At 37.8% G+C, this 13,908-nt stretch overlaps 1 protein-coding gene across 1 annotated transcript in view; it reads right to left on the bottom strand.

Moving 5' to 3' along the window:
* SH3GL2 (SH3-domain GRB2-like 2) overlaps window positions 1–13,066 on the bottom strand; it is a 60,272-nt gene extending 47,206 nt beyond the window's left edge. Inside the window, exons 1-3 of the mRNA XM_011992649.1 lie at window positions 13,062–13,066; window positions 6,538–6,544; window positions 6,229–6,297 (exon numbers count right to left, since the gene is read on the bottom strand). Of these exons, the coding sequence (XP_011848039.1) occupies window positions 6,229–6,237 (9 nt within the window). The 5' untranslated portion in view covers window positions 6,238–6,297; window positions 6,538–6,544; window positions 13,062–13,066. The remainder of the gene's footprint in view (window positions 1–6,228; window positions 6,298–6,537; window positions 6,545–13,061) is intronic.
* Window positions 13,067–13,908: the final 842 nt, after the last annotated feature.

Below are 13,908 nucleotides of genomic sequence, written 5' to 3'. Positions count from 1 at the left end.
GTCTCTGCATGTGAGATGGGTCTCCTGAATACAGCAAAGTGATGGGTCTTGACTCTCTATCCAATTTGCCAGTCTGTGTCTTTTAATACACTGTTGGTAGGACTGTAAATTAGTTCAACCATTGTGGAAGACAGTGTGGTGATTCCCCAGAGTCCTAAAGACAGAAATACCATTTGACCCAGCAATCCCATTATTCTATATATATCCAAAGAAATATAAATTGTTCTATTATAAAGACACATGCACACATGTTTTCACTGCAGCACTATTAATAATGCCCAACAATGACAGACTAGATAAAGAAAATGTGATATGTATACACCATGGAATACTAAGCAGCCATAAAAAAGAGAGATCAGGTTCTTTGTAGGGACATGGATGGACCTGGAGGCCATTATCTTTAGCAAACTAATGCAGGTAGAGACAACCAAATAGCACATGTTCTCACTTATAAGTGGGACAAAAATGATGAGAACACATGGACACATAGAGGGGAACAACACACACTGGGACCTAATGGAGGGTGGAGGGTGGGAGGAGGGAGACGATCAGGAAAAATAACTAATGGGTACTAGGCTTAATACCTGGGTGATGAAATCATTTGTACAATAAACACCCACGACACGTCTACCTATGTAACAAACCTGCACATGTATCCCTGAACTTAAAATAAAAGTTTAAAAAAAGAAATAAATTGGATCTCAAAGATAAAATAAATAATACAAATTAGCCAGGCATGGTGGTGTGTGCCTGTAGTCCCAGCTACTTGGGAGGCTGAGGCAGGAGGATCACTTGAGCCCAGAAGTTTGAGGTGATAGTGAGCATGACTGAGCTACTACACTCCAGCCTGGACAAAAGAGAGAGAGCTCAATCTCCAAATGAGTAAATAAATAAATTAGATAAATAAGTAGATGAACTGCCCACTTAAACATGGGGTAACTCACAGTGGTAACATAAAAGAAATGTTAAAATGTCATATGAAAAACTAAAATATGTTCAAATTCTTAACTTCTCTGTCACTGAAGAAAATGCAACTATTAATAATGTATACACACCCACTTAAAGTACTGAGACTCCTGAACAAGAACAGCTAAATAAACAATCACGGAGACATGATGAAAACAGTGTCCTGGGAAGGTCTGTCTGGCAGCGAGATATAGGCAGGTACAAGAGTGATGTTTTTAATAGTCCCCTACTGACTCGGAAGAGTTAATGCATCTGTCCCCAAGCTGCCATGATTTAAAGCATTATCTTATGTATTCAGAAAGCCCAACTGACGACATGTTAAAAAGAAAAACAAACAAGGTTATTAGAATGCTGTGATTGCTCCAATGTATTTTTTTGCTGTTAATTTTCTTGGTCCTTACCTTTAATGAATATAAGCTTGGAACTATATTGCAAACATGTAACTTAGAGGAAGCTTGTTATCACTGAATTTCAGACTAAGGAGAAAGATGTCTTAACAGCTCATCTTGTTTGGGGCTCTGGCCCTTCTTACATCCCCACACCAGGGGGTGTGTGTCTTAGCACAACGCTCCATGCCTCCCCCTTTCCTATCACACCATGAAGGAGACGTCCATAGGTGCACTCGGGGATATGTGTTGCTCAGAGCATTCTAGCTGGAACTCTACTCCTTTCTCTCCCACTTGAGAGAGATTGCTGGAATCCGAGTAAGAGTGACATCATTAAAAAGTGACATTATTAGTAACAAATCACTAAACACAAAACTCACAAGAGATGACTGGTGTGCCTCACATGATGGCAGGGAACTAGCGGGTTGGCCTGTGTTCCAACACGGGCAGTGGGAACTAGGGAGTCAAACATGGGCGGTGATAGGGAATTCAGTCATTCCTGAGGCAAAGAAACCACACACACAAACAAAACAACAAAACAAAAAACACACACCAAAAACCCAGCTTTGAGAGCCAAAAGTTTTGAGCCAGAATCTATCTCCCCATGGTTTCTACTCCTTAATTCTAGCTCTACCACTTGGGCTGGATAGAAAAATTGAACCCCTCTCCACCCAGTGACTGAGTGTATGAAGATAATGACCATGGACATTTCCCTATTGGACTTTCTCCACACCGACTCTGCCAATAATCCTCTCTTACTCTCATACAAAATGGCATTCTTTCTCAACAACTTGCTCTTCCTAAAACTCAAGGCTGCTCCTTAAAAAGAATGCCATTTTTGTTGAAGCACCTATAGACATGTTTCTATCCCTAGTACATCTTCTGGGTTCAACAGTAGAGATTTCCCAGGATAATTTTCAGGCTGCAAAAGCGATACTATATTCCTCAGCTTAGGATTCTGAATGAACCATATAATCAGGGACAAGAGACATGTTCAGGATTTAGCTCAGACACCTTCTCTCTTCTAGAAAGCCTGATATACCCAGCCTGAAGATTCCATGGGAATCCTCCCCAAGACACCAAGCACTGTGTTCTGTAAGGTACTGATTTACGTACCTATTTTTTAAAAATCAAAACTGGAAGCCCCTTGAAGACAGGGATAGTGCCTTAACATGGAGGCACGTTCTGAATAAATTAATGAATGTAACTGTAAACACAACAAAAAACTACACAATCATTGCAACAACTGAGAAAATTTGAGAAGGAATCAGAGTTCTTCAAATTTTAGAACTTCCTCTTGACAAAAAAAAACCTATAGCTTTTCAAAGAAGAAATCCTCCAATGTTGCATCAGAGTAAGACATTTAGCCTGTGTTTAACAAAGCTTGTAAGCAACAGACAGCATTTAAAATGAAAACAGAAAGAATTCCATGCAAGGCACTTAAGAGGAGAGAAATAATGATGGGCAGGGATCCTACAGAGACAGCACAGCCGCAGGATTCCATCCAATCAGCTCAGAGAGAGGAGGGCTGCAGAGCTAAGGGATAGGATATACATGCTGATTTTACTGCACCTCAGCCAGAGAGCGGCTGGGGTGGCTGATTAGAGAAACACCCCCTAGGAAAACCCACTTCTCTCTCCCAGTAGTGCTGCTTAAAGCAAACCGCTAATTTATTTCATTTTGTTATCTAATTGCACCTCCGAGAATACAGATGAGCAAAGGTCTCTCTACCCCAAATGCCTGATGAGCAGAAAACCAACTATGGAAAGGCAATTCTTCTGTCTGCTTGGGAACACTGAGCTAAAACATTTGTGTGAATAATAAATTAACAGGAGAGAAAAGATTTGAGAGTCTAAATCCAAAGCAAGTGCTTTTCAATTACCACATAAATCTTACACTATCCATGTAAATTTAGCATGGGTCGAGAGTACAAAATTTGCAATAGAGACACAGATGAAACAAAAGATAAACAGAATTAAACAGAGCAAAACAATTTCCACACTGCACTGAAACCTAAATCTCTCAATATACTCAGGTAAAAACCCAAGTAAAGAGCCACGAGTATGTTCTTCAGTCAATCAGAAGTTTACTTTGTTGCCGGAATATCTGTATTTTGAAATAAAAGCTTCAGAAACATTTCTATAAATTAGGAGAAATTATCCTTATACCTTACTTTCAGACTCAGAGAAAGGTCTGTTGGTATTTGCCTAAAGTATAATCCTTGCAGGATTCTCTTTTATTTCAATTAGTTTGCAAAACTGGCATACATTTCTCATCAAAATAAATCTCCAAAGGTCTAATTAGTTGCTCAGTGATAGATTCTACTCAGGTATCCAAATTTCCTATTCTTTTTAGTCTCATTTAAGAAACAGAAAGTTAGTTTGTCTCAGTTTAGACAGTGAGCTGCCTAGCTTATTCCCTTTAGTACCAGCAGATGCTAAAAGGAAGTGTCAAATTCTGATTCCTGGTACTTAGTTCCAAATTCCTAAATACCTGCCTAATCTTTCATGAATTACATGACATTGGCCACGTGGCATACTATAAATGCTCTCCAGGGGTGCAGGGAAGGAGGAGCATCAAAGGACAAGGAGGGATCAAGCAAGACTGGGTGAAGACAGAGGCTGATTAACCCATGGGCTGCTCGAATGAAACGTGAGGAACTCCAATTTTATGGGCAGTAGAAAAGTCAAAGACAAGACATTTTGGAAATGTGTGTCAGTTCCTGGAGTGTCAGATGCTTTACAAGATTGATGGGTAAAATGCTATTTCCAGAACTATGGATATTAGTGGCTACCAGTTTGGGTTGAGGATCAGGTGGTATTTACAACCATCCAGAGATAAGAAATAGGAACCAATGCAGACTTTGGTCTACCTGGAGCACGTAGCAGGCAGACCTCAGCCGTAAGTCTGGTTTTCCAGACTTCTGAAGGCTGGGACTCAGAATTCCAGTATAAAATCTCCTCACCAGCGGGTACGCATCAGTGAGGTCTATCTCAAGAACTTAGCCAGAATGACCAGCTGGGTCAATACTATGCAATCTGATTTCACAAAACCCTGCCTCTTGGCAACTTATCTTTTTTTGGGGGGGAGGGAGGAACTCAGCTATTCCCTCTTGCCTGCTTGCAGGCTGTTTCCTTTACCAGGCTCTGCTAACTCTTCCCCATCTTCACTTAACTGTCAGGAAGGTTCTCCTTGACAATGCAGTATGGGTGAGTTTCCTCTGTGCTGGGCTTCTGTAGCCCCATGAGTTTTCCTTCTTGCCACGCTGGTCATTACTTGCCCCAAGTTTGCCCTCCCCACTAGACTATGAACTTCATGCACTCAGGAACCTTGTCTATATCCTACCTCCTGGTTCGTGGAAGACACAAAGAAAATATTTATTGAATTCATCAATAAACTCTTCAAGAGAAAAACTAAAAAAGACAAGGCAGAAAGTGCCTAGGATTTTTTTAAATTTCCCATACTACACTGATGTATACCTAGGAATTTTTTGTTTGACTCTTCATACAAACGTAGTAAAAACAGCAAAACTGAGGTAGCCTGTTGGATCTGATGTAGACTAAAAAAAATCCAGTCCCTAAAAAACTTCTGGTAGAATAAAAATCAGAATATTAAAAAATTGGTTTGTTATAATGAAGTACACAAGCAATATTCTTAACAATGCTTAAATGCGGTTTCTAGGTGCCACAGGATTGCAACATCCTCTTCTGTTCAAGTAGAGGATTGGTACTCTCAGATCCATTACCCACCACCCACTTAAGACCTAAAATGTTTCTGTGCACAATGTAATATACACTTTTAATCATAACCCTAAGTATCACTTGCTCTGAAGAGCCTTAAAGTAAAAGTAAAAGAGAAAACATGGCTTATGTCCCAAGAAAAATAAAATGAGATGTTTTGTTCATCACTTCTACCCTCACTTGCTGAGAACCTATCTTTTAAGCAGAAAGCTAAATAAGCTACATTATTTTTAATCCTTAACTAAAATCCCCCAAATGAGTATTAGTATTCTCACTTTACATTCACTTAAAAAGGGGCTCTGCCAGACGCAGTGGCTCATGCCTATAATCTCAGCACTTTGGGAGGCTGAGGTGGGCAGATCACCTGAGGTCAGGAGTTCGAGACCAGCCTGGCCAACATAGTAACACCCCATCTCTACCAAAAATACAATAATTAGCCAGATGTGGTGGTGTGCGCCTGTAATCCCAGACACTCAGGGGGCTGAGGCAGGAGAATCACTTGAATCCAGGAGGCGGAGGTTGCAGCGAGCCAAGATCATGCCACTGCACTCCAGCTTGGGCAACAAAGTGAGACTCCATCTCAAAAAATCATAACAATAATAATAATAAAATAGTCAAAAGAGTCTCTGATCAATAGATGGACTTTGGCGACACATGGTAGAAAGGGAAGTTTGAGCCAAGGTCGGACAGGCTCCAAAACTGTATTCTCTCCACTATACCTGGCTGCCTCTGGCCAATCATCTAGTAAGGAAGGTCCTTAAAGCCAGAAAGTGACTTAAACTCTCCCATAAACATTTCGGATGTCATTCTACAGCTTCTTTTCTACCCATCTCACCCTAAGTCAAACATCAGCTCAACGCTGTCCTTATTTTTTAAAAATGATGATGAAACCCATCAGGAAAAGTGCATTGTGACCTTTCACCCTCACTGAGGTTTTGCTCTCAGGACAGTACAAAGGGAAGACAGAATATTTTACATTTTATGTTTTAAAATATACATGAAAAGTAGTTGTAAATAACAAAATGTATTCTCAGAGACCAGTGGAAAACAGTTGCCCTCTCCCGTTTTCTCTTCTCTTCTAATTATGGCAGACATTTTTATGTCAAAGGGAACATTAGGCAGTTGTGAAGGCTTACCCTTTCCATCTCTTTGAAGTCATCATCTAGCTTGGTTCCTTCAGCTCCTCCAACCTTCTCACTCACTTTCTGTAGAAAATAACCACAAAGGAGAATTATTATAAAGTTTCTTTAAAAAATGTGTTAGACATTTTAAGCACTTTTGCAAATATCATCTAATGTAATCTCACAACCATTCCCTGAGTTACGTGGAGAGTCTCATTTTTATAACAGCAGACTGTGGCTCTGACGGTCTGAACAACTTACTAAAGGCTATGCATCTGGTGGGTATAAAAGCAAGCATTCAAATTTGTATCTTCTGATTTCAACCTCAGTGCTCCTTCCATCAAATAAATCGTTATATAACTACCTAATCCTAACATTTTCCTCTTGAAAGTTCTAAAGGACAACAGCACCATACAATAATCATTTCCCTCTGATAATAGATCTAAAATGCTACCTATGTAGAAAATTGCTGTTTCTTCAACCTAGTCCTAAATGGGCTATTGAACAGATAATCACAAACATCTATCAAGCTGTTATAAAAAGAAAAAAGTCTCAGCCCAGCTAATCTTCAGACAAAAGTACTTGTATAGTATAGTCTGTCTCATAAAGCTGTCTACATCCTTATGTACATAAGACAAAACATATGGAAAGTTGTTGAGGGCATTTCTTTGCTACTTGATCATTTTTTATCACACATTTTATATTTGTCAAATAACAAATGAAAAGAGTCATTAATCACACGTAAAACTCATGTTCATAAAAATTAGATACACTATGATGTTCTGAAATTGTTCTGAAATAATGATTCAAATTAAACACCAAGGGATCACACAAAATATACTCTGGTTTTATCAAAGACAGAAATACTAAACGTTAATGGCACAAGATTTTTTCATTCCCTTTAAAATACCCTAATTGTAAAGATAGATGCTTTTCCCTAAGCTGTCACTGTATTACATAAAGTTATCACACACAGATATCAAAGTATGATTTTTAATTTCCTTCAATATCAGCTAGGTTAAGGGTCTTTGAGAAGATTCCTACCATGACCAATCCACAGTAAACTCAGCAACAACCTGGTTCACCTCCCTCCAAAGGGCCCCTGGATACCCTGCTCTACCTCGTGGCCAGGAATGCACTGATATCTCCTTGTTGGGGGGCCTAAGCTGTGTTCCTTACCCCCTCTGTCTCTTCTTCACTTCCACTTCCTGCCATCAGGAAAACTCTCAGAAGAGACCACTCTTGGGACAGCCACGAGTTGGAATTCTACCATCACTCTGGCCCTGCATACCAGATGCCACCCATTCCACCCCATCAGTAGGAAGAGGAGAAATATGGCACAGTGGAAGAGCATGACATGGACTGACCCTCCATTCCTTGATAGGAACACAGAGTGGTTATGAAAATTAAATGGCATAAGAATTATAAGAGCATATGTTTGAACCTAACGGTATACAATAAATCCTAGTTCCCATCTCTCACCAATAAAATGTGTATCTGTTTACCGTATCCCAGTTTCTCCCATCAGTTTATTTAACTGTTATTTCATACTCTAAGAAGAAGCTGGCAATCTTCCTTGACATAATAGAATCTTAGGTAGATAAAGGGCAATGATTTAAAGTGAAAGGTTATTAAATTTGTATCACTGACACGTACTTTCACTTTCAATTTATCATTTAATATGTATACCCGGAGAACTATATAGAATATATATCATTACTACATTGCAGATGAGAAAAGTGGGGGTTGCCTAAAGTACGATACTTGTCTACAGTAGACATCTTTAGCTAGGAAGAAATAGAAGCAGTTTTTCCAGGAAAAACCCCTAGGAGTTTTTAAATCCACCCAACAGCTCTGAAGAGCTGTCCGTGGTGCTGGCTGTCTCTGTCTGAAGTTCCATTAGACTCAGAAGGCTAGAGGTGTACTCATGCCTTCACTCTTAATTCTTGATATCAGCCCTCTCACTTAACTTGTGCCCTGAGTGATGCTGACTGATGATCCCCTATTTCAGCAGTCTTCACAGATTTAGGATCTGTCTGACATCAATACCACCTAACCTGAAGCCTGTACCAACTGTGATCTTGTTTGTCAGCCAGCTTCTTGGTCTGCATTCGTAAGGGTTTTTACCAAACTAGAAATTGGGTGGGGGGGAGGTTAGAATTCAGTTGAGAATCTATGAGGCCAGGCACAGTGGCTCAAGTCTGTAATCCTAACATTTTGGGAGCCTGAGGCAGGAGGATCGCTTGAGCCCAGGATTTCCAAGACCAGCCTGGGCAACATAGTAAGACTCTGCCTCTACAAAAATAAAAATAAATTATTTGAACATGGTAGTGTGCACCTGTGGTCCCAGATACTCTGGAGGCTGAGGTGAAAGAATTGCTTGGGCTCAGGAGGTTGAGGCCACAGTGAGCCATGATTGTGCCACTGCACTCCAGCCTCGGTGACAGGTCAGACTCAGACTCAAAAAAACAAACAAACAAAGAACAATAAAAAAACAAAACATCAACCGCCAGTGAGTGGACCAGCATATTCAGGTTTCAGTAAAGGTTATTAATATAATATTATCCATATCACCAAACCAATTTTTACTGTCACACCAATTCCCTCTCATTTTGCTCAGTGACAGCAGTTTTAGCTCACATGTCAGTTCCCTCTTGTGTCATATTTTTCAAGTACATAGTTTACCACCAAACTTGGGTTAGGAAACTCTAATCTAGTTGAACTCCCACACAATAAAGAAATATTTTCTACAAAACCCCAAATCAATTGTTGTCTCCATTCTACATGACTGTCTCACTATATTCCAAGATTCTATTTTTTGTCAAAGAGAATCATAGATCGACCCCTCATGTGACCTGTGACCTGTGATATTTAATTTCATTTAAAAAACAGACACACAAGGAAACATATAGCTGAGAGACACCTTCATTAATAGAGAATCCTGGTAACCCTGTGTTAATCACGTTTTGACCAACTCTAGAGAATAAACTATTTCCCTTATCAAAAGCTCACATTTTCAATCCTATATTGTTAAATATAGAGTGATTTTAATTTCCTCTCTTGCATCCATCAACATCGTAGCACCACAGTAGCTAGATCATTCTATCAAATGAGATACTTGGATTCCACTGGCCATTAACAATTCAGAACTAGTCTTGACAACACACTGAGGTCAAGTCATCAATCCATTGGCTTTAACTATTTGGGGTGTGTGTGTGTGTGTGTGTGTGTGTGTGTGTGTGTGTGTGTGTGTTCAAAAAAGAGAGAGGGAGGAAGAGAGGGAAAGGAAGAAGAAGGGAGGAGTGCCTAAATGAGAATGAGAACAAGAGACAGCTTTTCTCTTCTCTATAAAAGCTGACATTTGAGCTGCTGACAGAGACAGTTCACTGAATATAGCGAATGATGTTAGCAGTTAGACACTGATACTGGCCTGACTGGTTGGTTGATATAAAAAATTTCTTATGTAATTAGATTCCTGGAGGAAAAAGTAATATTAAAAATAACATCTATATTGTTCTCTGGGCTATTTTTCCAAGTCACAAAGGAGCTAAATATATCAAGGCCCTGAATTAAACATAGTGGACTATGTAACAACTGACTCATTCCTTAGGAGTATGGCAAATATTTTTTCTTCATTTTCTTTAAATAATGTTATTAAAACTTCCTTTTATTTTATGCATAAGGATCAAGGTACGGAATACAGGCTCACTGATAATGAATTCTGTTTCTCCTTACCTGGTACCGCTTATTTGATGCTATTATTTTTCCAGCGAGGTGATATCTAAAATTGAGACTTTACAGTACTGAATATTATCTGATGCCACTTAGTACACTTTAACATATCTGCCATTTGAGAAACTGTTCACCTATTTAAAAGCAAAAGATATGAGAATCAAACAGAACAGCACAAGTGAACCAATATGTCCCCCTATATCATCCAAAAAAACCCTAAAAACAACTCCTAAAAACAAATCCCCTGTACCACCTAAAAGCCTAAAAACACTGATGGTTCAAAACCTTTAAAGGTGCCCATTTAGTACAACATTGAGACTTTATGCTTCTAATCTATTACACTTCCCATACACTCTGTATTCCCAACAAACTAAAAATCTCATTTTCCTCTTATTCTTTATTGTCTTCCTCACAAGAGGTATTCAGTAAAGATTGCAAATACTAATGTAAAGATGACTTAGAGGCAGCATAAACCAAGGCAAATAAGACTGCCCACCTCTGGGATGGTATTTCAAATAGCTCAATTTTCAAAAAAGAAAATAAATAATACAATCAACTCACGCTTTAAATTAAAAGTCTTAATTTTAAGCCTGCAGTATTGGACATCTTGTGCTACATTTTTTCCTATACCAAATAAGAAAAATGTCAAAGACAACCACCAGCCAGAGACAGCTTAAATAAATGACTACTGTTTTCAGCCCAAAGGATGCTGTCCTGCTTTCCAATAATGACTCATCCTCCCCCAGTTAGCTGTCACCTCTATGCAGAAGACATTCCATCCTCTATGGGTGGCTCTGATTCTTCCCAGCATTGTGTTTCATTTACTAAATGCTTAAGAGCCAACTACTGTGCCTACAAACTGCCATTTATAAAGGTCTCCTTGAAAATCGCATCATCAGTGAAATTCAATAGACTTAAGACCAAATTTATTCATGCCTCCCACATTGCCAGTTTATTTACCTCTGAATTTCCCTGATTTTGTTCAGCCACTATTCATCATGCAAAGCCAGGTTTCCTTACCATCCACCAAATGTGCTGTTTGTTCCCTCTGCTTTGTACCTGAAAGTATTTCCCTTTTCTAATCTTCAAATTCTACCAGTTGCCAAAAACGCCCACCCAGATGACATCTTCTCCATCATCTGTGACTCCCCATCCGAACTGGAAGTTATCGCACTTCCTCTGCACTCTTAATGAGACATCATCTGTTGGATTACCTGGAATGAACTACTCCATGAGTAAAACTGCTGAGCGTATTTGCTCATATGAACTGTAAGCTGCTAACGGAAGAGATCATCTATCATAGGTTCTTTTATTTGAAAATAGGTCTGAGTCTTCAGTAATTAACATAGTGCTTGAAGAGCAGAGCAGAAAATATTTATCTCAATGAATTATTCTAAAACTAAAAATTGCATGTAAATTAAATAAGGACCCTTAACTATGAGTCAGCATTGGTCTGTATTTCTTAAGAGTTTAATCTCCAGTCCAAAGTATATCTTTTACTCTATCAACAACAGGGAAAGAGCAAGAAAATTCAACAAACTATGATGTATGACATTTTACTTACAGCCAAGGCTAAAGAAAATTCTATCTTCGTTGTAACTATTCTGCATTCATCCACTATGTGACTTTCATTACAACTGCAACTAGCATTAATGACTTAATTCTTTTCATTAATCCTGGTGCCATCTAAATACATGTATTTTAGTTTATATGCATATGCACATATTTGTATATATAAACATACACAAATGTTGGCAAGTGTGTTTTTGTGTGTATACTCACATACATTTGATGGAAAATAAATATAATACTTTTCCAAAATACTTTTTTGAAAAATCACCATAATTTTAAGTATAGCACCATTTGTTTACTCATATTAAAAGAGAATTACTTTAATTAACATTCTATAAATTAAGTATGCATAAGTTTGAAGAGTAGAAATCAGAATTCATAAAGTATCCTGCCTAATCTGCATTATGGGGCAATCAATAAAATTATTTATTTATATGTGCAAAGAAATACCAACGACAATTCAGTAAATGAGAGTCACTTTAGGCAAGCTTTTTAAAAATTGGATTTAGAGTCAAGAGACATGAATTCCAGTCTTGGAAATGTCACCTAATAGTTGTGTGAAAAAGAAAACACCTAACCTCTTGCTGCCTCAATTTCTTCACCTGAGCAATGAAAACCAACATCATCTAACACTGACTCTGTTTTTAGAATTAGATGAGAAAATATGTGTAAAAGCCCTTTGTCAACTATCAAAGAGCATAATTTAAATAAGGGATTATTATTCCTTAATAAGCAGTCTTAAACGAAAGATGGAATTTTAAACTATTACACACATTTAGCAAAAAAATCTAAATGTAATTTAAGTGTATTATTAAAGAACAACATTACTTAATGCACAAGCTCTTTAGAAAGACATAATAACTAGCCCTGTAGGACACTACTGTATTCTCAATATTTATAGAAAGGCATCACCTCTGATAATAAATAAAAGACCATCCTCTGACTCTGTGCAAAAGCTCTTTGTTATTCTTTGTTATTTAGTAAAGTACTAAAACATTTAAAAATACAATACAATACTTGATGACATATCAAATATTTAGAGGGAAAAAGAAGAGTGAAATTTCAGCAGTATTCTTTTGGTATTTGGCTAAATACACATAGATCTTGTTTTTCCAGACGGTGGTATCCCCATGTATAATAGACAGGGTGGATTCACTTTACGCAATGTATGTCTCACACTAGTCTTTCTCAGCTGTCATTAAGTTGGAATGCTTAAATGCCATGATGTTTTGAAAATGGATTTCAAAAAATACATATTTATTTTCCTATCCAGAAATTTAGCATTTTCTTAGAAAATGAGTAAAGGCATTCTGTCTATCTAAATGGAGATAATTTTATTTCTCACTATCAAAAAATTGTATATTTAAGAAAATTGGAAAGTTTCCTTTTATATAATATAAAAAACAGTGATGTTCCCACGAATTCAACAGGATGAAGACTGATTTTCTTTGAATATCTAGAGCTAAAAACTTTAAAATGAGTTTGAGTGCGTTAAGTACTTGGCCTTTTTCCCAGCTTCCAGCCTATTTTGTTCCTTGCCAAACACTTTATGGAAAATGCAGAAATTGATTTGTATGATGCTGTGATTGTTTCTGGTGTGGTTCACTGGGGTTAAAAGTAATAACTTTTTCAGCCCCATTTCCCCAAGATGAAAAATTCCCATAGACTACGGGGCAAATTATTTACATCCTTCAAAAGGAGTTGGAAAAATTTATGATAGAGGGATCATGCAGAGCTTTCAGCTCCTTCCTGGAAAGATGGTTTATAACTACCCATAGCTTCATTTGCAAGGTTTCCTGTTTTTGTATTACAGAAAATTTTTTGAGTATATACAATGTGCTGAATAAAAAATAACTAGTATTTCTCTATTTTTCAACTCCCCCAAATAATTTAGTTCATCATCGGATAAGGGGCAATTTAAGAGGGCAGTTCAGCAAGCAGGGATAATATTTCCGTAGTTTCCCATCCCTCGCAATAGGAAAAAATTTTATACATTTTCATAGTCCACTGCAATAACCCACTGAAGTTACACAAAATATAAAAAGACAGTGTCTGCTAATAACAGACTCTAAGACTTGAGGTCTGATTTATGCCATGTAGTAGTTTTTTGAATTCTATTTAAAGCTAGTCATAAATCCCCTTGAGGAAAAAAAAAAAAAAAAGCAACTCATAAAGAGGAAAAAAAAAGTGCTAGTAATTACTTTGGGATTTCTGAGCTGGTTACTAAGTGGTCTAGAACCTAATGCTTGATGACTCAGTTGATAAGTCCAAAGCAATTCAATCAGGATTTCTCATTTGTTAAGAGAAAGTTTCTGGCTAGCCCCTTTCTACTAACCAATTTTGTGAATTGAAACTACAAGCTACCCTGGGCCTATTTCCTCATCCACAAAA

This window comes from Mandrillus leucophaeus, unplaced genomic scaffold, assembly GCF_000951045.1.
Source record: "Mandrillus leucophaeus isolate KB7577 unplaced genomic scaffold, Mleu.le_1.0 Scaffold415, whole genome shotgun sequence".
Classification (NCBI taxonomy): domain Eukaryota; kingdom Metazoa; phylum Chordata; class Mammalia; order Primates; family Cercopithecidae; genus Mandrillus; species Mandrillus leucophaeus.
The sequence above is the reverse complement of the archived record's forward strand: the minus strand, read 5'-3'. Positions and strand labels throughout refer to the sequence as shown.